The following is a 27,607-nucleotide window of genomic DNA, read 5'->3' as shown; positions in this document are numbered from 1 at the left end:
TTCACAAACATGCCTTTTGGCCTGTAGCTGCTGCTGTGCTTAGAATTAAATTGTACTAGTGGTGTCTGGTAATACTGTGAAAGGTCCTTAGGTCAACTGAGGGCAACTTGTCACATCAATATCATTTATTCGGCCGCCATATTTGATTTGATCAAAAACACCAACAATTTCGCACAGGTCACAAATTTCATCTGATCTTCACCAAAATTGGCACAGACCATCTTCAGACCATGCCTTGTCACTTCATTTATTTCTGTAACAATTGATAGAAGCGTTCGCCCAAAACCAAACTTGGTACATGGACTCATGACCCCATCAGGTGAATGCCGAAGACATTTTGTGACCTTTGACCTCTAGGGTCACTGCAATTAGCAAAAATGCATTTTGCCTTGTAACTTTTGACGTGCTCGACGTGAAACTTGCTTTGACAGCTTATGGCCATACATCTGATTGCAGCATTGAGCTAACAGCATTTCGTTGCCCTGGTTACTCCGGCCTATCTGCTTGGCCCCCTCATTGCTGCTTGCAGCTATACTTGAAAATATTTTTTCTTTAATCTCTGATGGCATATTATGGTAATTTTATGATTTATTACAATAGACGTCATACATAATGTATAGCACCTTTAACTTTATATTACATGACTTGAAATTACATTATTCTCTCAAACATCAAACAAAACCAAGGCAAATATGTGTCTATATGGACTCAGAACTTACAGCTTGTTGCCTTTCAAAGCAGCATGATGCAGCAAGTTGAAACCACGATTATTCTGAAGAGTGAAGTCAATACTAGGTACGGATGTTAGGATCTCAATAATATGCTGGAAGTCTTTAGCAATGGCATCATGAAGTGGGGTGTCTCCATAAGAATCCTGTTCAATGAGAAGAGCACATGAGGCACCCAGATTAAAACTAAGAATATTACTGGAACAGGAAAACTTCTAGCATGGACTAATAGTATGCATATTCTTTAAGGGAAATATCTCAGTTCACCTGGCATGCACTAAATTAGAGTGAATTAGCATGCATACATTATATGCAATAAAAATGAAGGCATAAATATCTGTCTTACATAACACCAAAAACCCATTGTACATCAGTGCAATGCAGTTTCATGTGCAACTAGAAAAGCATTTCCTGAAGGAAATAGAGTGCATGAAAATGCAAAAAATATGATGTAAAATATCATACAGAGTAAAAACAAACTTTATTGGTTGCTAGGTAGATGAGGTTTAATATAGTTGGAATGACTGAACAGTTAAATAGGTGGATAGTTTATATAGTTAAATGATTTGCTTGGTAGATAAGGTTTAATATAGTTGGAATGATTGAGCGGTTAAATAGGTGGATAATTTAAATGGTTAAATTATTTAGGTAGATAATTGACGATAACTAACAGTTGGAATGGCTCTAATGTTTGCTAGCAGTTATGCTAACTATGTTATCAAAGATAATAATGTTTACCAAGTTACTTAACTTAGTTAACTTAGCTAATGTTTTCATTTTTAGTAGTTATGCTAACTAGCACTATGTTAACCATGTGACTTAGCTAACCTAGCTAATCATTTTTAGTAGGTATGCTAACTATGCTAATGAAAATGTTAACATGTTAAGTATGCTTACCATGTGACTTAGCTAACTTAGCTAATCATTTTTAGTAGGTATGCTAACTATTCTAACTAGCATGCTAACACGCTAGCATGCTAACTATGCTAACCATGTTACTTAGCTAACTTAGCAAATCTTTTTTTACAGTTTTGCTAAAAATGCTAACTAGCATGCTAACATGCTAACTATGTTAACCATGCTAACTAGCTACAGTGGGTAGGAGTCATAGTTGATGACAAGTAACAGTTACAATGGCTGAACAGTTAAAAAGTTCAGTAGTTTAAAGGGTTAAATTGTTTAACAGTGACATATTGTAGTGAGGACTTTTATCTTGAAACAGTTTTTGGCAGAGGAAGCAGTTGAACAGGATGTGTAGTCTTAATAGGGCCAGTTTGTATGCTTAAAGCCTGAGACTGCAGGTGGCCTGAACACCTGCCATAGGATTCTAATTGCTTAACGGCCGTATTGTGATGTCATAATCATAATGTTAAGTCAATGGGGACATTTTGATTAGTTTTTAATTAATAGTTTAAAAAGTATAAAAGTTACAAAGCTGAAAAATACATAGCACACATGTCCTAAGTAAGACCTATGTAACATAGTTTGAATGAAGTTTCTACGTTAAACAGTTGAAGCTGCATTAAGTGCGTTAGAAGAAGAAAAATAAGAAGAATAAGAAGAAGAAGCCTAGGAAGAACAGTACAGTGCATTTTCATGCACTGTAACTAGAAAATGCAATTCCAGGGAATTACCAGTGCATGAAAATGCAAAACATATGGTGTGAAATATATTGTTAAAACAGATGATGTGCTAATTGGCAACCAACATGATGATGTTTAATATAGTTCAAATGACTGAACTAGGTAGATGAGGTTTAATATAGTTGGAATGACTGAACTAGGTAGATGAGGTTTAATATAGTTGGAATGACTGAACAGTTAAATAGGTGGATAGTTTATATAGTTAAATGATTTACTTGGTAGATAAGGTTTAATATAGTTGGAATGATTGAACGGTTAAATAGATGAATCATTTAAATGGTTCAATTATTTAGGTAGATAATTGACGATAACTGACAGTTGGAATGGCTCTAATGTTTGCTAGTAGTTATGCTAACTATGTTATCAAAGATAATAATGTTAACCAAGTTACTTAACTTAGTTAACTTAGCTAATGTTTTCATATTTAGTAGTTATGCTAACTAGCATGCTAACATGCTAGCATGCTAACTATGCTAACCATGTTCCTTAGCTAACTTAGCTATAATAATAATAATAATAAAGCTTTATTTGTATAGCACCTTTCATACACAGAATGCAGCTCAAAGTGCTTTACATTTGAAGCATGTAACACAATAATAGTCAGTCAGTCATTATCAATCACTTTTCTTTGCTGTTTATGATATACTCAGCAACATATCAAAAATATAGAAAATGACGTCATAAGACTGGCAGCCTTAACCCTCTTACCCCCCACAAGCACGCCATATGGCAACTGTGGCAAGGAAAAACTCCCATATTCCAGGAAGAAACCTTGAGCAGAACCTGACTTAATAGGGGGAGCCCATCTGCTTCTGGCTGGCTGCGCCCTCCAATAGTAGCAGATGTAGAATAATCTGAAAATGTAGTCTACAGGATAAGATGAGTTAACTAAAAGCTTTCCTGTACAGGTATGTTTTCAGATCTTTTTTAAAAATATTTACTGAACTCGCCTGCTTGATGTACAGAGGCAGGGTGTTCCATAGTTTGGGGGCATAATGGATAAACGCAGCTTCTCCACTTTGTTTGTGGAGCACTTTGGGTACGATTAAAAGATTAGAATTGGATGATCTAAGTTTCCTTTGTGGTTGATAAGATATTAAAAGCTCAGAGATATATGAAGGTGCTATGCCATTCAGAGCTTTGTAAGTAATTAACATAACCTTAAAATCAATTCTATAGGAAATAGGGAGCCAGTGCAGTTCAGCCAACACAGGGGTGATGTGTTCTCTCTTCTTAGTCTTAGTTAAAAGTCTAGCCGCAGAGTTCTGTATGAGTGCCAAGCTAATCATTTTTAACAGTTATGCTAACTATGCTAACTAACATGCTAACATGAAAGCATGCTAACTATGCTAACTATGTTACTTAGCTAACTTAGCTAATCATTTTTAGCAGTTTTGCTAAAAATGCTAACTAGCATGCTAACATGCTAACCATGTTACTTAGTTAACTTAGCTAACTAGCTACAGTGGGTAGGAGTCATAGTTGATGACAAGCAGACAAACAGTTACAATGGCTGAACAGTTGAAAAGTTCAGTAGTTTAAAGGGTTAAATTGTTTAACAGTGAAATATTGTAGTGAGGACTTTTATTTTGAAACAGTTTTTGGCAGAGGAAGCAGTTGAATAGGGTGTGTAGTCTTAATAGGGCCAGTTTGTATGCTTAAAGCCTGAGACTGGCAGTTGATGCAGGTGGCCCGAACACCTGCCATAGGATTCTAATTGCTTAACGGCTCTATTGTGATGTCATCAGCCCATGTTAAGTCTATGGGGAAATTTTGACTAGTTTTTAATTAATAGTTTAAAAAGTATAAAAATTACAAAGCCCACATGTCCTAAGTAAGACCTACGTAACATAGTTTGAATGAAGTTTCTACGTTAAATGGTTGAAGCTGCATTAACTGCGTTAGAAGAAGAATAATAGACAGATAGTTTAATAGACAGATAGTTTAATGAATGTTGAAAGTTTAAAAGTTATATGTAGATCGTTTAAAGGTTGATCTGTTTCCAAGATGGTGGCGCGTACACACGCAGCGACCTCTCTCTGTCCCAACCGTACGGTGTTTTGTTCGTTTAAAAAGTGTTTGTCCGAAAGTTTTACGTGTTCGTCTCGTCTTACTACGTCGTACTACAAGTACAGCAGGCAGTTTTTAATTGACATCTGCAAAAGCAAGTTTTGCAGCGTTCTGGACTTTGCAACAGAGACGCTAAAGGAACTCGGACTACTCCGGCCTGCAACAACACCGGACTCGCCTGCTACTCCTCCCCCGGAAAGAAAGCGTCGGAAGCGGTGTGCGAGGAAGCAGAAGAGGGGCAAGCGCGGAGGCGTCCGGGCCAGGCTAGCGGCCAGCCCAACTCGCCCAGCCATACCATCCATTCTCCTGGCAAATGTACGATCACTGGACAACAAAATGGATCACATACGACTGCTGAGATCAACGAACCGGACAGTAAGTAACTGCTGTGTGCTCGTCTTCACTGAGACTTGGTTAAATGACAACATTCCGGACTCTGCTGTACAACTGGAGCAGCTAGCATGCTATCGAGCGGACAGGGCCATTGTAAAGGGAGGTAAATCACGAGGAGGAGGAATCTGTGTTTACATCCGTGACGAATGGTGCCGGGACACTGTAGTAGTATGCAAACACTGCTCACCACTGGCAGAGTTTATGATCATAAAGTGCCGTCCTTTTTATCTGCCAAGGGAAATTACTGCGATTCTGCTAGTCGCAGTATACATCCCGCCTACCAACAACAACAGCGATAAGAACGCGGCTCTTAGTGAACTGTACCAGGCTGTCAGTGAACAACAGACGGCACACCCAGACGGTTTCGCCATCTTCACTGGAGATTTTAACCATGCTGATCTTAAAACTGTACTTCCAAAGCTACACCAGCATGTTGATTTTCCAACAAGAGGAGATAACATCCTGGACCTGGTCTACACTACACACAAAGGAGCATACAAAGCCACCCCCCTCCCCCACATTGGACTTTCAGACCCTATCACTGTTATGCTAATGCCCGCATACAGACAAAGGGTAAAAGCGAACAAACCGGTCTGTAAGCAGGTAAAAGTGTGGCCTGAGGGAGCCTCCGATGCTCTTCAAGACTGCTTTGACACAACAGACTGGGAAATGTTTAAGCAGGCAGCCACTTACAACAACCAGACAGACATAGAGGAGTACACAGACACTGTAACCTCCTACATCACCAAGTGCATCGATGATGTGACCCACACAAAAGACATCATCACTCGGGCTAACTGGAAGCCATGGCTGACAGGGGATGTCCTCAGGCTGCTGAGGGCCAGAGACAAAGCCTACAGAGCTGGGGATGAAGCTGGCATGAGAACAGCGAGAGCCAACCTGTCCCGTGGCATCAAGGAAGCAAAAAAGGAATACACTCACAAGATAACCACCCACTTCAAAGACAGCAGGAACGCACAAAGCCTATGGCAGGGCATTCAGGCCCTCACGGACTACAAGCCCACGCCACAGAGCTGTGAGAGCAACATCCCTCTGCTCAACAACCTGAACCGCTTCTTTGCTCGCTTTGAAGCACAAAACAGCATCTGCCCACAGAAGACCCATCCCCCTCTACATGAGCAGCCCCTGTGCCTCTCTGCCGACAGCGTGAAGAGGACACTTGTTGCTATCAACACCCGTAAGGCAACAGGTCCAGACAACATCCCAGGTCGTGCGCTGAAGGACTGCGCAGGGGAGCTTAAGGATGTCTTCACAGACATCTTTAACACCTCCCTGAAGCAAGCCATCGTCCCATCATGTTTCAAAGCTGCCACCATCATACCTGTGCCGAAGAAAACTGCTCCATCCTGCTTCAATGACTACCGCCCTGTGGCACTGACACCCATCATGATGAAGTGCTTTGAGCGGCTTGTCATGTCACATATCAAATCCATTCTCCCCCCCACCCTGGACCCCTTCCAGTTTGCATACCGAGCCAAACGGTCTACAGAGGATGCAATCTGCTCTGCCCTCCACCCAGCCCTCACCCACCTGGAAAAAAGAGACTCATATGTGAGATTGCTGTTTATAGACTTCAGTTCTGCATTCAACACCATAATACCACAACAACTCATCTGCAAACTTGACAAACTGGGACTCAGTACCTACCTCTGCAACTGGCTACTGGACTTCCTCTGTCAGAGGCCTCAAGTAGTATGTGTTAGCAACAATACCTCAAGCAGCATCACACTGAGCACAGGGGCCCCCCAAGGCTGCGTGCTCAGTCTGCTGCTCTTCACCCTGCTGACGCATGACTGCACTGCAACCTACAGCAACAATCACATAGTGAAATTTGCTGACGACACAACTCTGGTGGGTCTCATCACCAAGGGCGACGAGACTCAATACAGGTTGGAGGTCGACCATCTGACCACGTGGTGCAGGGACAACAACCTCCTGCTGAATGTCAGCCAAACAGATTGTGAGCGGGGTGACTTGCATCACTCACAATTTTGGTCGCCTTGCGGGTGAGGTGGGTGGTGTAAATGACCTTCAGGGAGGGGAGTGAAGCACCAATAATCCTTCCAGCTGTGTTCACTATGCGCTGCAGGGCTTTCCTGTTGTATTCAGTGCAGCTTCCGCCCCACACAGCGAAACAGCTGGAGAGGATGCTCTCAATGGTGCCTCGGTAGAATGTGGTCATGATGGCTGGTGGAGCACTTGCTCGCCTGAGTTTCCGCAGGAAGTACAGGCGGCGCTGAGCTCTCTTCGCCAGTGATGCAGTGTTGGTGGTCCAGGAGAGGTCTTCACTGATGTGCACCCCCAGGAATTTGGGTTTTTTGATCCTGTGAGGAAAATTTGGTCTCTGCATTTAACCCAATCGGTGAATTAGTGAAACACAAACAGCACACAGTGAAGACACAGTGAGGTGAAGCACACACTAATCCCGGCGCAGTGAGCTGCCTGCTACAACGGCGGCGCTCGGGCGGCGCTTCAGCCGCGGCCCACTGGTCGGGGCTCGAACCGGCAACCCTCCGGTTACAAGTCCTGTGTGCTAACCAGTGGGCCACGGCTGCCCAAATGTGAACTGCTGTAGTCTAAGGATAAGTTAGGTGCCTTGCTCAAGGGCACTTCAGCCGCGGCCCACTGGTCGGGGCTCGAACCGGCAACCCTCCGGTTACAAGTCCTGTGTGCTAACCAGTGGGCCACGGCTGCCCAAATGTGAACTGCTGTAGTCTAAGGATCCATCGAGTCAGACGAGAGGTGGTCTTCCGGCAATTGAATGCCCAAGACAATGCCGCATGGTTGGTGAAACCATCAAACTCCACTCCCTCCAAATAATGTATCCATTTCTCGACTGCCCAGACCACCGCCAAGCATTCTTTCTCTGAGGTGGAATAATTGCATTCTGGCCCCCGTAGTCCCCTGGAGGCGTAGGCTATTACATGCTCCCCCTCTGGTGTGTTCTGGGACAGGATGGCACCAAGACCCACTTCACTAGCGTCAGTGAGTACCTGGAGGGGCAACGTTGGATTGGGCTGTGCGAGCACTGGAGGATTCCTCAGAGCATCCTTCAAGGCGTCCAGAAAAACGCTTGAAAAAATGGCACTTCTTCAGGCTAAGGTTGGCTGCCTGTAGCCTTTGGAAGACTGCTGCCAAGTCCTGCAGATGTTCTAACCAAGAATTGCGTTGTGCAACCGTCAATATGACTGTTGACAATGCTCTCTTAAAATAACATATAAACAACTCGCCATAGACTTCTGACCAGGTTTCTCTTGGTCAGTGGCGGAATGCGTTTTAGGTGGTCAGTGTTTCCCACAGAATTGAATTCTATTTATGGTGGTTGGTTTGCAGAATTAACTTGAATACAACAGTTTTTAACAAATTAGCACAATGTGGTTATGATGCTAACCAGATTTAAGCACAATTTAGCTGGAAAACAACCTGGAAAATCTTTGTGTGGTGGTCAATGTTGATATTGTGGTGGGCCGCCACAAATAAGTCAATGTATGGGAAACACTGGTGGTACAATAGCGATTTTTAGACAATGCACTGGGCAACTCCCTAGGTTGTTAATTACCACACCCCTGGGCACATTGTTTATAAAATAGACGTGCAAAATAAGAAAACAAGCTTTGCGCCGGGTGGAAAACGAGTTTTACGCCATGCACCAGGGTGCAAAATAGGGGCCCTAGTCTTATTAATCTTATATCAAGATCAAAAAATCTAGTTGGTATTGTTTTCAGTATAAAGACCTAGCACTTTTTCGTAAAATCATTTGACTTAATTTAAGAAGAGTTTGATTTCTTTTAAGACGTCTCATCCTGAAAACAAGTAAATTTGTCTGCCAGTGCATTAAGCAAATTTGTCCTAAAAACAAGCACATTTTTCTGCCAGTGCGTTAAGTAAATTTGTCTTCATAAGACTCCTTAAAATAAGTCAAAGTCTTCTTAAATTAAGTCAAAATGATCTTTCGAGAGAGTGCTCGGTAAGTCTCTTCATACTAAAAACAATACCAAAAAGATTTTTGATCTTAATATTAAGATTAACACTTGGTTAGATTTTATTTTTTGCAGCATCCATCCATTAGAATTACTGTGTTGTTGTACATTGCAAAAAGTGATATCTTACCAAGTGTTATAATCTTATATTAAGATACAAAATCTAGTTAGTATTGTTTTTAGTATAAAGACACTTACTTTGAGCTTTCTTGTAAGATTATTTGACATAAAATAAGTCAAAATCTTCATAAATTAAGACATAAAAAAACGAGTAAATGTATTTGCCAATGGATTAAGAAAATGTACCTTAATTTAAGATGAGATTTAGGACAAATTGTCTTAAATCTTAAATTTTAAGATATATTTTCTTAATCCATTGGCAGATAAATCCACTGCTTGCCATGCCAATCCAGACAGATAGACTTCTTCCCCAAGGCTTGGTGAATGGTACCATCCGCCATGACGAACCTCTGTCTTTCAGCTGGCAGGAAGACTGCTTCTGCTAGCGCCACCTACTGCCACAAAGTCTCCTTCATCAAAGTAAAGGTGCTACCAGTGTCCAATACGGCCTCACCCTGCATGCCTCTGATAGTAATAGGAACTAAGAGGAGACCATGTTCATTCTTCTTGTAGGTCCTATGCTGCACCACAATGAGCTTGGCTGCCCCTCGGCAGAATGTCTTTTTCTCGGTTACCTTTCTCCCTTGTTTTTCAATACTCGCATGCACTTTCTGCCAGTACTCTTTAGCTCCGGCATAGTCCTTCTCCACCATAAAACCCAACTGTGTCACCGTTGTCGCCATCCCACTAAGGCACCCTGCTACTTTCAGATTGATGACAGAATACGCCTTACTATTTCTTCCTCAGGCATGTCCTGCTTCCAGAGAATCAAGTCCAGTTGGAGTGCTACCAGGAACTTTGTCAAAACTTTGTAAAGGTGGTGCTCTTTGATGACAGGCTTAGTTCATTTTAGAAAAGTTGTAGAATACCAAGGCACTCATCTTCTTTGTAGTTAAAATGCCTTTATGTTTGTACACAAATGCTCTATTGTTGTATGTATTGCATGCATGTTCTTTTTTGATCTCTAAATACTCTTTTATGTCTGTAGAGACTGTGGAATGACGTCCCCTGCTGACCACCATCAATACCTGTTTGTTTTTCTGTGGGTTTACCTTTGTTAAATGAGGGGTTTGCCATTAGCTAATTGGTCCCACCCACACACCTGAGAACACTCATGGAATTGATGTCTTTTATTTCAGTATGCCACACAAGAGACTGCTCACTTCCTGACGAAGGCTTCATGCCGAAACACGTCGAAAGTGTTTTAATTATGTTGTGCCCATTAAAATAAAGGCATTTTAACTACAAAGAAGATGAGTGCCTTGGTATTCTACAACTTTTCTAAAATGTCCTGCTTCCATTTGAGACATAATGCCTGATAATCATAGACAAAGTCTCTCAGACACTGATTGGGTCTTTGTACTGTAGTCCTCAGTTTTTCCTCCACCTCACTGAGGTAATCAGTAAATAGGAAGGCTGCCATAAATGTTTCTTTAAATGAGGTCCAATCATGGACCTGGCGGAGGTTTGGAGTAGTATGAAGATGCACCAGGAAGACTAGGAGGTGTAGTAGGGGAAGCTATGGAGCTGATGTCAGTGGAGACTGCAATTTCCATTTCTTATCTCTGTGCAAGAGAAAATGACACATTTCTCTGTCCATTCTTTCTAGACACTACTGTAAGATATCGCCCAATTCAGCCATGTTTTATCAACATACTGCCTGAAGTTTGTCTCCATATTTACAGCACTGGTTTTGGAAACTCTAAAATTAGTTTTCAGCTTGATCATCTGCTCTCTCGCATTATCTTCATCGTCATAATCATCATCATACTCGTCATTACCCTCATCAAGTTCATGTGTATCAGTATTGCCATCATTAACAGGAACAGCATTTTCACCACTGTTCATTTCAACATCATCATGGTTATCAGCAATATACAGAGAACTCAATAAAGATGTTATATCAGTTGTGCTTCTTCTTGTAACCACACCCCTGGCCCAGGCCCAGCAGTGAAGTCTGGGTCACCCAACACAGGCCTAGAGCTTTGTTCAGACAAAGGAATTTCTTCCACCACATTGTGATCCTGTGCTGTTTCCATATTCTCAGGAAATAAACTTTTATAAACAAGATCAATGTGAATCAGTCCCCATACAGGCCACCATCAGCCTTTTCAAAAGTGACTATTACTAATAAACACAGGTATTTTCCTGATCCTCCTACTGGATTATGATATGTTTAACTAAGTCATCAGAATATACAAGTTCTGACAATGCAATTAAAGTTTCAAGAATATATTTGCACACACAGGCGCTTTTCCTTTATGCGTAGTAACAACGCACCCGACAATTGGTTGTATGCACAAACGAGCGCACGTACGCTTCTACAGTGGGTACTGGGTACGACTTCGAATTGTCCGGCTTCACGCGTGATTATCACGTGACCTCACACGTGAATCACGCGTCTTTTATTTATATTTCCCCAGTGAAGCGGCAATGACCCAAACAACCACCAGGTGGTACTTGTAAGCAGGGTTAGGAATGTCGGCTTTTGCAGCTTTGAGTCTATGCGCACCAGTATGCTACAGTATGGACCATATATTTACCAAACGTTTTTTCAGTTGTTTCCACAATATTACCTCCTGATGAGCTTTCATTTCGATGGCTGATAGGCCTACAGTACGTCTCCTGCGACAGTCCCCACATTTAGCACTATAATCAAACAATCCAAAAGTGAATTAAATCCTGAAGTAAACTGAAAATCTTCTGCTTTTAATATAGCCTACCGATAGGCTGCTCCAAACGACACGCAGTCTCACGTTAAAACTTGTTATTGTTTATAAAGGTGTCTTTGTTATTTTATGAAGAGGCATCTGGCTGGGTTTTTTTTATGTTTATTTTGCTTTCATTAATGGTTTAACTCATGAGGTCACGAGGCCAGTGGCTACCCCACTTTTCGGGAAAAACATAAATAAAATGTCTCATTTTCCGACGCACCACAAAATATCTTGCCTATTCATCTGGGGCTTTCTATAGGTTTCAGTACGGGCTGTATCGTGAGACAAACAGCAAGAACAGAATAGGTTGATCTATTTCACCTAACCCACTCCTCCTCCTCCAATTTTTACTCAGTAACTTGTGTGGTTTAATATGCTTCAATACTTCATATACAATACTTCAATACTTAAACCAACATTTACTTAAGTAAAAGTAAAAGTACTTTTTTTTAAAACTGCTGAAAAATACAAAATACCAAAACAATCTCCTCAATACATTTACTTGAGTAAATCCACCTCTGGGGGGGGATCAAAATCCACGGCCACTCCCCAAGATAAATAGGCCTAGTGGTATTCGACCGAATGCATAACCTATTTACAGTAGATGTCAGGGATGGCTGTGATCAACGCACAAGTCAGTGAGCTCATCAGGACCCTGTGGAAGAAAGGCTGGACGACTAAGCGCTATCGCCAAACATCTGGCCATGACTGGAATAAGACCTTCCTTGCGGACTATACGGGTACGCCGTCATTACCGACATGCTGCTGTGGAGAAGAAGAAACGAAAGCCGTGTAAAGTGACAAGGTAAATTTAGTTTTTATTCTTTAAATATAAACTCAAGTTTGTAAGTTTGACATGTTAACAAAAATAACAACAGGCTTTACCAAGCTATGTATTGAAACAATGTGTCTCTTTCAGTCAGGTGATGGGAATAAAAGACTCAATCCTGAGAACAGATGATGAACTACCAGCAAGAAAAGTAAAAGCGCTTCTCCAAACAAGGCACAACATAAGAATGTGTTTAAACTCGGTGAGAAAGGCAGTCCAGAATCTTGGCTGGAACTTTGGGAAGCCCAGGTAACACTAACGCGTCTCTTTATTATTTACCTATCTGTGATAATCGGGCACTCAACATATCCTTCTTACAATAACATTTTGATACATTCTGCTTACAGATTCATTCCAATGACCCGGGTAAAAAACAAAGACTTCTAATCCAGCGTCTAATCCAAACTCAAGAATGGAAGGCTGCTGGTGAAAAGTTTGATGATGTTCTCTTCACTGACGAGTCAACTGTGGCACTGGAGAAAGACAAACTACAGGGGCATAGCAAAACCAAGAATGAAACACCCAGTCAAACTGCATGTGTGGGGTGGAATCTCTCGATGTGGACCTGGCCAGCTTGTCATTTTTGATGGTGAGTGATGAAGTATTGACAGCCCAAGGGTTCAAAATAAAGAATAAGATAAAGCCTATGCAAAATAAAGTGTTACAATGTGCTAACATATTATTTAACCTGCAGGTATTATGGATCAACACTTGATAATCAAAAAAGCTGCCGGTCCATACTTAAGGGAGCGTTTCCGTATGTCTACACATAGATTCTTCCAAGGTAGGCTAACAATCTGTTTTCTATAACAATCTTTTGCATGATTATAATAAAAGCAACGTGGTGATGATTAGGCTACTAATGTTTGTTTAATTATTAAGTTAAGTTGTCCTCCTAATTTGTCCTGTTTGATTTTGTCAGACAGCAATCCAAAACACACAGCAAAAAGTGTCAAGGCCTGCATTCAATGTAAGGGGTCAACTGGGTACAGACACCGGCAGAGTAAGTTATTGTAGTTATTTTAATAATCTAAATTTAAAAAAAAAAAAAAATATGCTGGATGAATACATATCAGAAAATAGGCTAACAGTGCTGATATGTCCATGTGTTTCTGTTTTTAGGTCGCTGGATCTGAACCCCATTGAGTTAGTGTGGGCTTCCATGAAACAATACACTGTGAGGCCAAACCCATGAGCAAAGGCGCACTGATCTCTACAATAGAGTTTTTTTGGCAAAACAAGCTCACAGCCGATGTCTGCAATAAATACATAGACCATCTGGACCAGGTCATAGCGTGGAAGGGAGAGGCAACTGGTATGTGATCTCCCCACGGGCCAAGGGATGTTAAAGTTTTATCCTTTGCCATCTTACTATTACTATTTCCATATCCAGTGTTTTGTCAAGGTGCCAATTGCTATTCATTTTAACAAATATTTAGAATAAAGTACTTTTATATTGTAACCTATCTCCTTCTGATTGATTTGTGTCCCCTGGGATTTTTAATATGGAAAGGAATATTCACAACACTTTAGGTGTTTTTTGACTTAATTTACCCCTGGACTGTTCGATGCAAATTATGGGCACTGCACTCCGAGGGAGATTGTTGGTCCACTGTGAAGATTTTCATTGTTGAATAAGTGTCAGGAATTTTGCCTCTGTTTATTGCGTGTCACGGCCAAGTGAGAATGTCTGTGGCAGGTGATACTGTATACACTGCAAAAACTGCTTATCTAACAAAATCTAACCAAGTGTTATTAATCTTATATCAAGATAAAAAAAAAAAACTAGTTGGTATTGTTTTCAGTATAAAGAGACTTACCTAGCGCTTTCTTGTGAAATCATTTGACTTAATTTAAAAAAAAATTGACTTATTCAATTAAATTATCTCAAAACAAGCAAATTTGTCTGCCAGTGCGTTAAGCAAATTTGTCCTAAAAACAAGCAAATTTGTCTGCCAGTGCGTTGAGCAAATTTGTCTTGATAAGACTCCTTAAAATAAGTTAAAGTCTTCTTAAATTAAGTCAAAATGATCTTTTGCTTGAAACTAGGCTAGACGCATTCAAAACGACTGCTGTTCGGGTGCGCGTCAGCAATATATTGGGTAACCTACTCTGTTCACTGAATGCTTAGACAGTGCTGTACAAAGAATTACACAAACAGGCCTACATAAATTGGCTTTATTACTGCTTCTTCAGTTACGCTTTTCTGTTTAGGATCTAGAGTGAACAGTGGCAAATATTAAATAGGCTAAAACTTGGCTGTTTGTATAACAATGTCCACAAACATCACTCAGTAACACGCACAAAGCCAAAATGAGAGATAGAAGGTAAGAAAAAGAGAGTTTGAAGAAGGCACCATGCTCATTAGGCTATATTATTTTGTGTGCAACTGATGCTATAGCTAATGCATGGGCATAACAGTGTTCAATCAGCCAATATTTCAGGTGGCCTAGCGATTTTTGGGATTAATTAGAAAGCTTGCTGATCACCACACCTGATCTAAACCTGTAGGCATTTTGGTAGGCCTATTGAGTCGGGCACCCTGCTTGACAAATCATGCTCTCAATCTCCCAAAATAAACACAGGCAGGAGGACATGAACGGACCGAGGTACGGGAGCGAGAGAAACAGATGTGCACTACATCTGCTTGTCATACTCACAGCAGAACCGTAGCCTTGAATGGAAAAGACTGACTCTAGAATCTGGCCTGTTAATTGCTTTTGTGATTTTCTGACCAATCGCACCCTGCTTGCATTTGGATATTAATATTTTGGATAAATCCTAACATATTAGAGGTGTTTAACTGTGCTCATATGTTTAGCCTGTGCTTCAGCCCTGCACTTTATTCACGTGAGTAGTCAGACATGGTAAGATTGTTGCTCTTTCCTTCTCACGATTGCGTATTCAATTTTTTTAAAAATATTCCGGGGGAGAAACCCTTGATTAAATAGACCTATGACTTGACACTTCTGGCCTAAACCCCCCCCCCCCCCTCAGAGCAATATAAGGTGTGGCGTGTGAGCGTGTGAATGGATTCAAATGTGTGTGTCTCACTCATTGGGCGCCCTGTGCCTATCGATATCTTCATACAGCCAATCTATACAAAATATCAGAAAATGATTTTGCATTAGGCTTATAGCTTAGCAGATAATAAGACTACCAAATTAATTAAACATGAAAACTGCATGTGTCTTTCCTTCCTCCGACTGGAATTAATGAAATTACTGTTGCAAAGTTGCAAATTACAAAGTGGAAAGGGAAAAAAGTGCCAGATTTCGCCAAATTTGGTTTTACTCATTTTGAGTGGGCCTAAACTGTTCGCCAAACGCCATCATCTCTGGCCCCAGCTTGATAAAAAAAAAAGTAGGCTCTGATTTAGCCTAGTCTACTGTATGAGTTCAACGAGGTGATCTTTAATATCGTTCTGTAGCTTACAGTATCAATCACACTGCCGCTTGCAACGCCTCTGAATGCAGTCCGCTGCCCTGTTTACCGGCAATGCTACAGCAGACTTAAGAAAAATTGTAATACAATTCACGCACCTGCGTGAATCACAGGAAGCGTGAATGAAGTGGCCACTTCTAAATGGGACCCCCTGTAGGTTCAAACAAAGTCACTTCATCCGAAAAATAATAATCCACGGAAAACAGCAATGGAAAAATCACCACGACCCAGTCTTTATAATCCACAAACCAAAAAGGAAGTAATCCACAACGAATCCTCCATAAGAAAAGAAAAAACACGCTGGGTCTGCGACACAACCACAGCAACAAAAATAGAGCAGTGTTACCGGTTTCCAACTTGGCAACGATTGCATTAGGTCCTTTTTTATCCATTAAATCGGTGTGGCTTTTAGCTATTTCCACAATTAGCTTTTTTCAAGTAGCCTGCAGATATCTCAGGTCCTGCTTGGACTCCCTGAGCATTTTACGCGCCTCCTCTCTTCTCTTACCCCATTTAAAGTCATTCAAAAGTTCCGGCATCAGCTGAAAGGTGTGTCAGCTGACGCATTAAGACAATCAGCTGACGGGTTTGACAACTGACGGGTTTTCCCACACCATGTAAACCAAAGAAAATATACAGACAGTATTCTAATACAGGCCCGTAGGTACATATAGAGGGTGGTAAACAAACAATGTGGAAAACACTTACCAACCAACGTACCTGGTTGTTAATTATTTTCTGACCAGGTTTATTAGTGAATCCTATACAAATTATGTGGTGGTGCTACACCGGTGCCTAAACAGCACCTGAACTGGTTCTTTCAAAAAAAAAAAATTGTCCACAACATTAAATTGTTAAAAGTGGTCAACAAATCAACATTCTGGTGATGCGCCATTCCCAAATGTTTTGCCTTTTGGAGTATGAAACTATTTAATGACTGACAGATGACCAACTCAGATTCAAGAGACAGACAACTATCAATGAACTATCACTGCTTGTGACTGACACTACACCTCAAGCATATGCATACAGAACTTTCACATGCAAATATAGAACAGACATACAGAAACTCACCTGAAGGTTGACATCCGCTGAATGTTCAGTTAGAACATGGACCACTTCTGTGAAACCTTTGTTGACAGCAATGTGGAGGGCGGTACACATGGAGTTATTCAGAAGATTTACATTGGCCTCTTTACTCAACAACAACCTTGCAACCTCCACCTGGTTCCTGCACAAAATTGGGATACAAAACAAGTGCCATTAAGTCTAATTGCTGTCTATTACGATGACCTCAAATACTGTACTCAAGGTTTCTTCAAAACCTTTTTAAAAAATCCATCTAAACAGGATTGTAATTACCAATTACATTTATTTCCTCCCCTCTCTCCAGTCAATTCCATTTTAATATTTTACATTAACTTGTCATGTTGTGTGTGTGTTTGAATAACCTACTGAAAAACTGAGAGAAGCATTCTCATTATTCCTATTCTTAATCTCTGATGTTGGGCAAACTTTTGTGTTTCCAATCCATTGTGAATAGAATATTTGATGTAGATGTTACACATGCACATTTTTTAGAGATTTCATGATTGCATGACATTTTGCTTATGGGGACAGATATGTACATGGTTATTTTATACATTTCCCTGGTATATGGCAAACACAGCCCCTCAACAATGGAAATAAACACATGGTGACATGGAAATTGAAATATGCATGGAAATTTGCATTATGGCCCTACTTTGCTGAATTCCACATAAATGCAATCCAATAGTAATCTTGCACCTAAAAATGAACTCATTTAAATGTAAAACAATTGTTAGAAAAAGTGGAAGGAAAAACAATTCATAAAGGTGTAAGATAGCCTAAGCAACTCATCTCAGGTTCAACTATTTTTGACCACCAGAGTTCACCAAAGAATAACTATTTAGTGTGTTATGTTACAGCAGACTTTTCTAATAAGGAGACAAAGTGTTCATAGAATCCTCCAAAGAAATGTATGGTGTACTTCGTAACACCAATATGGCTGTCTACACATATCCTGCCCCTTTCTGTAATGTAAGTAACCAACCACATTGACCTTATTTTGGTAATTTGGGGGAGATATTTACATAGTTCAATTTAGATTTCAACACAGATTCGCCTGATGTACTTATAAGTATAAGTATAAGTATAAGTATATATACTTTTTTGATCCCGTGAGGGAAATTTGGTCTCTGCATTTAACCCAATCAGTGAATTAGTGAAACACAAACAGCACACAGTGAACACACAGTGAGGTGAAGCACACACTAATCCCGGCGCAGTGAGCTGCCTGCTACAATGGCGGCGCTCGGGGAGATGTGAGGGGTTAGGTGCCTTGCTCAAGGGCACTTCAGCCACAAAACATGTTCTCACAACCTCCACGCTATATTAAATAGGCTAATATCACTCTCGCACATGCACCTGAAATTAAATTTCAAATTGAATATTATAAGAAATACTTAGAGACAAATGAGACATTTGTAGGGGTTCTTTTAAGTGAGAGGAATACATGAAAGCAGATCATTTTCATTGATTTATTTAGAAAATGTAAAAATAGATGTATATTGACATATTCATACTTTCTTACATTCTTTGTGGGGATTTTTGTGTGTCCCATATTGATTTTTGACCCTTAAAAATATGCCAGTGTAATGGTAGTTAACAGGTACAGCAGCTGTACAGAGAGTAAAGCAGCCTCCCAACACCTTAAGCCACGTGATAGCAATAGATGCCATCACGTGGATGCTATCACATCGCCATGTAAAATTCAGGGATTTCTCAGTCTTATCAAATAAATATGTGTCTACAGTCAAGTCAAGTCAGTTTTATTTGTAAAACACATTTAACATGCACAGAGTGCAACCCAAAGCGCTCCACACACAAGAGATTGACACATAAGACAAAAGATGCCAGACGGAGCACAATGGCACTTTTCATTACTTTCAAGCATGCACGGAATGACAACAGTTGGTAAATCTCCACCAGCCGCTTTGCTTGCAAAAACAGTTCATTGGCTGTCGCAGTGCAAAGTGTCTCAGACTGTTGAACTTTGAAATTGTCCAATTCAACGTGTTTACTGTTTTGAAATTGTTGTTGTTTTTTTTGTCCAATTCAACGTGTTTTGAAATTGTCCAAATTCAACGTGTTTACTGTTTTTGCACGCAGTACATGTACACTTATATCCCACAATCCCCAGTCCCAATTCAAAACAAATTACACCAAAAATCCATCATAGTTCGTTTCAGAAATGTAGACCTATTTAATGATCACTAAAATATTTTCATTATGTATTGAAATATATTTGTGTAATTACTTTATATATTTATTTAGTCAGATGACATTCTTAAAGAGGGACACCATCGAGCAGGAGCACGTTACAGTGAAAGGCACAGTCGCGGGTATAGTTGTCGGAAGGGGGCCTGGATGCTAATTTATTTCTGCCAAAGTTTTGTGGGCCCCTGATTGGTCCAGACCCGTAAGCGATTGCATACCCTGTTTACCGATAGTTATGCCACTGCCCGTGACACCAAGACATACAAGACAGACAACAAACAAAATTAACAAATAAAAGCTCAATGCACTGGCAGACAAATTTGCTTGTTTTTAGGACAAATTTGCTGAACGCACAGGCAGAAAATGTGCTTGTTTTTAGGATGAGATGTCTTAAAATAAGTCAAACTCAAATGATTTCACAAGAAAGTGCTAGGTAAGTCTCTTTATACTGAAAACAATACAAAATCATGATATAATCTTGGTTAGATTTTATTAGATAAGCAGTTTTTTGCAGTGCTCACTTCCTGTTGGGCGTGGCTAATGCATTGTATGTACAAAAGTTGTTGTTGGGGAGATATAACATAAGGGGGCGCTAGTGAGTCCCTGGGCCACAAGCTTTTGTCTCTGAGTAGTAGGCGCTACAACTGACGTGCGTACCAAATTTCATGAGTTTTCGACCATTGGATCGTCAGGCCTAGCCTGGCTAACGCCAAACCTCAAGCTCATAACCGCTTCGGTATGTCGTCATCATCTTGCTGTCCCCCCTCCGTTCTGTGAGTGGTTCCTTCATTGAGGTGAAAACGAAGTCCATGGAATCCAGGCTGCCTAGCAGCGTGAATAAAATAATGCGTAAAGGCAGCATGGGAAAACCCAGGCTACGTCAGGCCGCAAAAAAAGTGAATAATAATAATAATAATAATAATAACTAGAAATGCAATTCCAAGGAATTACCAGTGCATGAAAATGCTAAAGTTGTGATGTAAAATATCATGTATAGTTAAAACAGATAATACAGAGATGGTTACTACGGTGATGCTAGGATAGACATGGTGGTTGCATAGCTTAATAAAAGTTGATAGTTTAAAAGTAGACTGTTTAAAAGCTGAATGTAGATAGTTTAAAAGTTGTTGATAGACAGTAGATAGTTTAAAAGTTGTTGATAGACAGCTAGTTTAATAGATAGTTTAATGATAGTTTAAAAGTAGACCGTTTAAAAGTTGAAGGTAAATAGTTTAAAAGTTGTTGACAGACTGGAAGTTGAATGAATGTTGATATTCAAATAGTTTAATGGCTGTGTATAGGTAGATATTTGACGATAACTGAAAGTTGGAATGGCTCTAATGTTTGCTAGCAGTTATGCTAAGATTTTTAACTATGCTAACCATGCTACTTAGCTAATGTTTTATAGCAGTGCTAGCAATGCTAACCTGCTAACCATGCTACTTAGCTAACGTTTTCTAGCAGTTTAATGAATGTTGATATTCAAATAGTTTAATGGTGATAACTGAAAGTTGGAATGGCTCTAATGTTTACTAGCAGTTATGCTAAGATTTTTAATTCTGCTAACCATGCTACTTAGCTAATGTTTTATAGCAGTGCTAGCAATGCTAACATACTAACCATGCTACTTAGCTAACTTAACTAACATTTTCTAGCAGTTTTGCTAAACATGCTAACTATGTTAGCAATGCTAACATGCTAACTATGTTAACCATGTAACTTAGCTAACCAAGCTTATCATTTTAGTAGTTATGCTAACTATGTTAATTAGCATGCTAACAATGCTAGAATGCTAACTATGTTAACCATATTACTTAGCTAACTTAGCTAATCATTTTTAGCAGTTATGCTAACTATGCTAACTAGTATGCTAACATGTTAGCATGCTAACTATGCTAACCATGTTACTTAGCTAACCGAGCTTATCCTTTTTAGAAGTTTTGCTAAAAATGCTAATTAACATGCTAACATGCTAGCATGCTAACTATGCTAACCATGTTACTTAGCTAACTTAGCTAATCACTAGGTAGATGAGGTAGATGAGGTTTAATATAGTTGGAATGACTGAACAGTTAAATAGGTGGATAGTTTATATAGTTAAATGATTTGCTTGGTAGATAAGGTTTAATATAGTTGGAATGATTGAACGGTTAAATAGGTGGATAATTTAAATGGTTAAATTATTTAGGTAGATAATTGACGATAACTAACAGTTGGAATGGCTCTAATGTTTGCTAGCAGTTATAATAAGATAATAATGTTAACCAAGTTACTTAACTTAGTTAACTTAGCTAATGTTTTCATATTTAGTAGTTATGCTAACTAGCATGCTAACATGTTAAGTATGCTAACCATGTGACTTAGCTAATCATTTTTAGTAGGTATGCTAACTATTATAATTAGCATGCTAACATGCTAACTATGTTAACCATGTTACTTAGCTAATCATTTTTAGCAGTTATGCTAACTATGCTAACTAGCATGCTAACATGCTAACTATGCTAACCACATTAATTAGCTAACTTAGCTAATAATTTTTAGAAGTTTTGCTAAAAATGCTAACTAGCATGTTAACATGCTAGCATGCTAACCATGTTACTTAGCTAACTTAGCTAATCATTTTTAACAGTTTTGCTAAAAATGCTAACTAGCATGCTAACATGCTAACCATGCTAACTAGCTACAGTGGGTAGGAGTCATAGTTGATGACAAGTAACAGTTACAATGGCTGAACAGTTAAAAAGTTCAGTAGTTTAAAGGGTTAAATTGTTTAACAGTGAAATATTGTAGTGAGGACTTTTATTTTGAAACAGTTTTTGGCAGAGGAAGCAGTTGAACAGGATGTGTAGTCTTAATAGGGCCAGTTTGTATGCTTAAAGCCTGAGACTGCAGGTGGCCCGAACACCTGCCATAGGATTCTAATTGCTTAACGGCCATATTGTGATGTCATAATCATAATATTAAGTCAATGGGGAAATTTTGATTAGTTTTTAATTAATAGTTTAAAAAGTATAAAAGTTACAAAGCTGAAAAATACATAGCACACATGTCCTAAGTAAGACCTATGTAACATAGTTTGAATGAAGTTTCTACGTTAAACGGTTGAAGCTGCATTAAGTGCGTTAGAAGAAGAAAAATAATAAGAACTAGAAAAGCATTTCCTGAAGGAAATACAGTGCATGAAAATGCAAAAAATATGATGTAAAATATCATACAGAGTAAAAACAAACTATATTGGTTGCTAGGTAGATGAGGTTTAATATAGTTGGAATGACTCAACAGTTAAATAGGTGGATAGTTTAAATGGTTAAATTATTTAGGTAGATAGTTGACGATAACTGACACTTGGAATGGCTCTAATGTTTGCTAGCAGTTATGCTAACTATGTTAACAAAGATAATAATGTTTACCAAGTTACTATGCTAACTAGCATGCTAACAATGTTAAAATGCTAAGTATGTTAACCATGTTACTTAGCTGACTTAGCTCATCATTTTAAGCAGTTTTGCTAAAACTGCTAACTAGCATGCTAACATGCTAGCATGCTAACCATGTGACTTAGCTAACTTAGCTAATCATTTTAAGCAGTTTTGCTAAAAATGTTAACTAGCATGCTAACATGTTAGCATGCTAACTATGCTAACCATGTGACTTAGCTAACTTAGCTAATCATTTTAAGCAGTTTTGCTAAAAATGCTAACTAGCATGCTAACATGCTAGCATGCTAACCATGTGACTTAGCTAACTTAACTAATCATTTTAAGCAGTTTTGCTAAAAATGCTAACTAGCATGCTAGCATGCTAACCATGTGACTTAGCTAACTTAGCTAACTAGCTACAGTGGGTAGGAGTCATAGTTGATGATAAGTAACAGTTACAATGGCTGAACAGTTAAAAGGTTCAGTAGTTTAAAGGGTTAAACTGTTTAACAGTGAAATATTGTAGTGAGGACTTTTATTTTGAAACCGTTTTTGGGAGAGGAAGCAGTTGAACAGGATGTGTAGTCTTAATAGGGCCAGTTTGTATGCTTAAAGCCTAAGACTGGCAGTTGGTCCAGGTGGCCCGAACACCTGCCATAGGATTCTAATTGCTTAACGGCTCTATTGTGATGTCATCAGCCCATGTTAAGTCTATGGGGAAATTTTGATTAGTTTTTAATTAATAGTTTAAAAAGTATAAAAGTTACAAAGATGAAAAATACATAGCACCCATGTCCTAAGTAAGACCTACGTAACATAGTTTGAATGAAGTTTCTACGTTAAACGGTTGAAGCTGCATTAAGTGCGTTAGAAGAAGAATAATAATAAAATGCCTTGGAAGAACAGTACAGTGCATTTTCATGCACTGTAATAAGAAGAAGCGTAGGAAGAACAGTACAGTGCATTTTCATGCACTGTAATAAGAAGTTGTTGAAGTTGCCTAGGAAGAACAGTACAGTGCATTTTCATGCACTGTAATAACTAGAATGCATTTCCGAGGAACTGCGAAAGTGTGCTTGCTCTAGTGCGGTCACTAATGTGAGCAGACAGTGGAATATGCTACGTTGAACCTGGCGCGATCAAAGAATTCCAACAGTGGCTCATTTTTCAAAATCGGGCATAGAGGTCAAAGGTTACGTGCATTAACATACATCCGAAATGCCAAAACACATTTTTGCTAGTTGTAGCGACCCCTAGGTCAAAGGGCACCAAATTATATGTGTGGCCTCACAATGGAGTCCCAAGTCCCTGTACCAAGTTTTGTTTTGAGAAATTAAAGCATTGCTTAGATATGAGCTAAGTTCCTGTAACTTTAGCGCCCCCCCTAGTGGTCAAATGTCACCAAATTTACTGTGGGTTCCACAGTCCATGTACCAAGTTTGGTTTCTATACGTGAAAGTGTTGCTGAGATATGAGCCTAGCCTAACGTTTTCTGCATAGTTAGTTAAATTAAAGGTTCATACTTCTCCTTGAGACAAACAGTTCGGGGCCCAGTTTCCCGATAACGACGGAGAAACGATCTTACGAGGGTGTTCTACGATTCACCTTACGATCGTTCGTTTGCTTTTTCCGACTGTTTCCGGAACATACTCGTATCGTGAACGTGCGTGCACTGCTCTTAAGGGGAGCTGTCCACGTTAATAGTTCTGAAATATCCTCTAATTTGATGGTGATGTCGGGTGACTGCACGTCACAGCTAGGCCTACCGTTTAACCCTTACAAGCCCGACCATTCTAATTTCGTTAAAATTTTAACAATGACCAATCATTTAATATCTCAGCCGTCCAATGACTGATTTTATTTCTGAAATCTTCCCCGTAATGCTGACAACATAAGCTTCAATTTGATATGATTGGTTAAGGGATTTATGGTGCAAAAGTTTTTGGATACTTGATGATCAGTCGTGAAAATTTTTTTTCACTTCAGTCGTATATATTGATATGGACAGCCAGATGCCACCTGCACTTCGTTGGAGTTTACCTCGACTGGAAACCACACAGCTGGATAAACTGAGGTAATATATGTTTTTACATTGGTTGTAGTTATGGTTAATCTTAATTTGTAGTCCTAAAATCATGTCATTTGACAGAAATATGCTTTCTCATCAACGTCAACATTATGGCATAGCGGGAGCTAAGTGCATCGTCATGTAACTTTAGCTAGCTGCATTACTCTGAACTGCTTGCAGTACTCTCGTTTGCTTTTGATGTCAGTTATTTTCATTTGACAATTTCATTTAAAAACCTGTTAGTATATAACCTGTAAGTAAGTTTGTTTTCTAGTACCAATTTGCTTGTTAGGTAAGCATTATTGGCAAGTCAGTATAACGTTAGCACATCAAAGCTGGATAAATCAATGGGCGCTGCATTTGTTTGCGTCGGTTCTACATGAAATAAGTTGAGCGATATTTGTTCTCCTCTCAATATGTAGTTGTAGAAAACAAGATGTGAAATTACATATTCTGTCAGAAATGTAGTGCTAATTAACTTATTGCCTGTCCTCGAGTTGTTACCTCGCTTGGCAGTTTGTAGTGAACTGATTTAGCTTGCTAACTTCTAAATGACAAACATCAGACGTGCTTGTCTCAACATTTTCTAAAATGACATGACTTGATAGCTTTTCTAGTCCTCTCAATATGTAGTTATAGAAAACATGATGTGAAATCACATATTATGTCAGAAATGTTATTATTGCATTTTCAGCAGTTAGTTACTAGGTGAAATGTAATCTGTCTTTATCTTGATGCCAGCCAGGCAATCAGATTTAGGGCAGCTAAACCCATGTGTAATAAAAATGACTTTTCATACTTCTGAATATTTTTGAGTTACTCAGAATGCTTCAATAGTTTCAAGGCTACCTCTTCTGGTGTATGTATGTGCACACACACACATACATCTGTAGTTTTGATTTTATTTTGTAAATTAATAAGGTATTACATTTGTATGATTTTACTGTTGTTTCAGATGGAGGATGAAAAGACCTACACAGACCTCGTTGCAGGCCTGAAGAGGTAGCTGACTGCTGATGAGCTTGCGCTCACAATGTTGAAGACCATGTGAGAATGGAGGAAGAAGGTATAGATTTAGGTGGCGTGCATAGGGTGGTGTAGACTGCCACTAAAACACTGTGAAATAGACTTGTTATGTTGTTTTTTATATGTTGTTGTCCCAGGTATATGTGGTTTTATCAACCGGAACGGGTTGGAGGTTGTGCTTAGTAGGCCGTCGTATGCAAACACACAGTGCAGGGGCATGGGACGAAGAGACTCCAGAAGACTTTCACAGTTTTCTAGGATTGATCATTGACATGGGGCTTCACTTCCCTACCTAATATCCATTGCTACTGGGGAACCAAGTCTCTGAAGGGATCAGGGAGCATTGACCAAATGATAAATACATATTGTGTACACTTTTTCTCCATTGACATTGCCGTTGTCAGTAGTTTCTTATTATTTCAAGTTTGGCAATGCAGAATCTGGTGTTGAACCTAGGTTTGGTAGCTACAGCCAGAAAGACTTCACAACAGCTGGCAGGCATTTCCGTCAAAATTTCAGCCTCGCCTTCAGCTGCTCCGACTTCTAATCTGTCGTCTTTTCATCAAGTACATATTCCTGTACAGCAGGAGCCAAAGAAAATGGTTGGCTTTGTTATAAAAAATAATACATAATAACACTAGTAGTTTGTATGGCCCGGAGTTTAGCGGTAGGTGACTTCGTTTTTTTGGTAAACAAATTTGTCAGATTTGGCATTCTACAGGAGGGGATGCGTTTCGTTATGAGTCATAGGTCTTCTGTGTTCAACCTTCAGGATCCCCACCCCACCTTTCCCTATCCTCCTCTTTGTGTGTGTGTGTGTGTGTGTGTGTGTGTGTGTGAGTTTGTGTATAAATGTGTTTATTCTCAACAGGCTTGTTCTATGTAATCCACTTTCAAATGTTTAGAACACATTGATTTTTGAGTGATGTTGAAGTTGATTGTATTCCTAGCTTTTCATAAGTAATAATACATTTTATAGATGTATATCATTTTCATATTATACTGATTTATATAAGGAAGTTGTATCTGTTGAATCAAATGTATTTTATGACTCTATTTGAAATGATCTTCAATAACTATACAGTATACTTACTTCCCGTATTACTGGTAAGGTACATGTTTTTTTTTTATATATATATCATTATTATTGACTGTAGCATTTGCTTATATACAAATAAATGGTTTATTCTTATGGACCAAATAAATCTAAACCATTGTGTCTGATTTCATTATTAGTTTTTATGCATACTTTAATGTTTTTGGTGAGAAAGAGAATGTGAATTCTTTCAACATTCTAAATCCCGTTTCCTGGATTTTTTAACACTGACCACTAAATTGATCATAACTTTTAAAAGGTTAATGATGATTTTTCATAATAATGATTTTTCTCTATCTTGTATAGAAATATGATGAAAATTATTTTTTATGTGAATGAAATGAAATTTTAACGAATTTCGGTACACATCTGGAGAGGATTTTCAGACTGTTCATTACTATATCAACATTACCATAGGTATTTTACACCATTTGATAGAACTGAAATACTCAAGAAATAAGGTTTTTGTGTAAGGAGGTCATCCAGCACCAAAAATGGAATGTTCGGCACGGGCACGAAAGGGTTAAACTTCAGATCTACACATTAATTCACATCAATATGAAAATAGAAACATTTTGACATCTGTATGTAAGCATCCCAAGTAGGTTATATACCACACACAGACATAAATAATTGTAATTATTTAAGATTAGATTGTTGCACCATGCAGCAATTTTTCGCAGTGTCACTTAAGAACACGTTTGAAGATAAGAAAGAAGTCGAGTAAGAAAGTGAGGAAATGTGTAGGCTTAGATT

General features: G+C 39.1%; 1 protein-coding gene across 3 annotated transcripts in view; it reads right to left on the bottom strand.

The window, feature by feature from the left end:
• mib2 (MIB E3 ubiquitin protein ligase 2) overlaps nt 1–27,607 on the bottom strand; it is a 257,636-nt gene that overhangs the window by 101,570 nt on the left and 128,459 nt on the right. For all 3 annotated transcript variants that reach the window (XM_042098212.1, XM_042098210.1, XM_042098211.1), the window contains 2 exons: nt 17,017–17,173; nt 720–874 (listed from right to left, as the gene is read on the bottom strand). In XM_042098212.1, coding sequence (XP_041954146.1) covers nt 720–874; nt 17,017–17,173 — 312 coding nt within the window. The remainder of the gene's footprint in view (nt 1–719; nt 875–17,016; nt 17,174–27,607) is intronic.

Source organism: Alosa sapidissima, chromosome 7 (assembly GCF_018492685.1).
Source record: "Alosa sapidissima isolate fAloSap1 chromosome 7, fAloSap1.pri, whole genome shotgun sequence".
In the NCBI taxonomy this organism is placed as follows: domain Eukaryota; kingdom Metazoa; phylum Chordata; class Actinopteri; order Clupeiformes; family Clupeidae; genus Alosa; species Alosa sapidissima.
The sequence above is the reverse complement of the archived record's forward strand: the minus strand, read 5'-3'. Positions and strand labels throughout refer to the sequence as shown.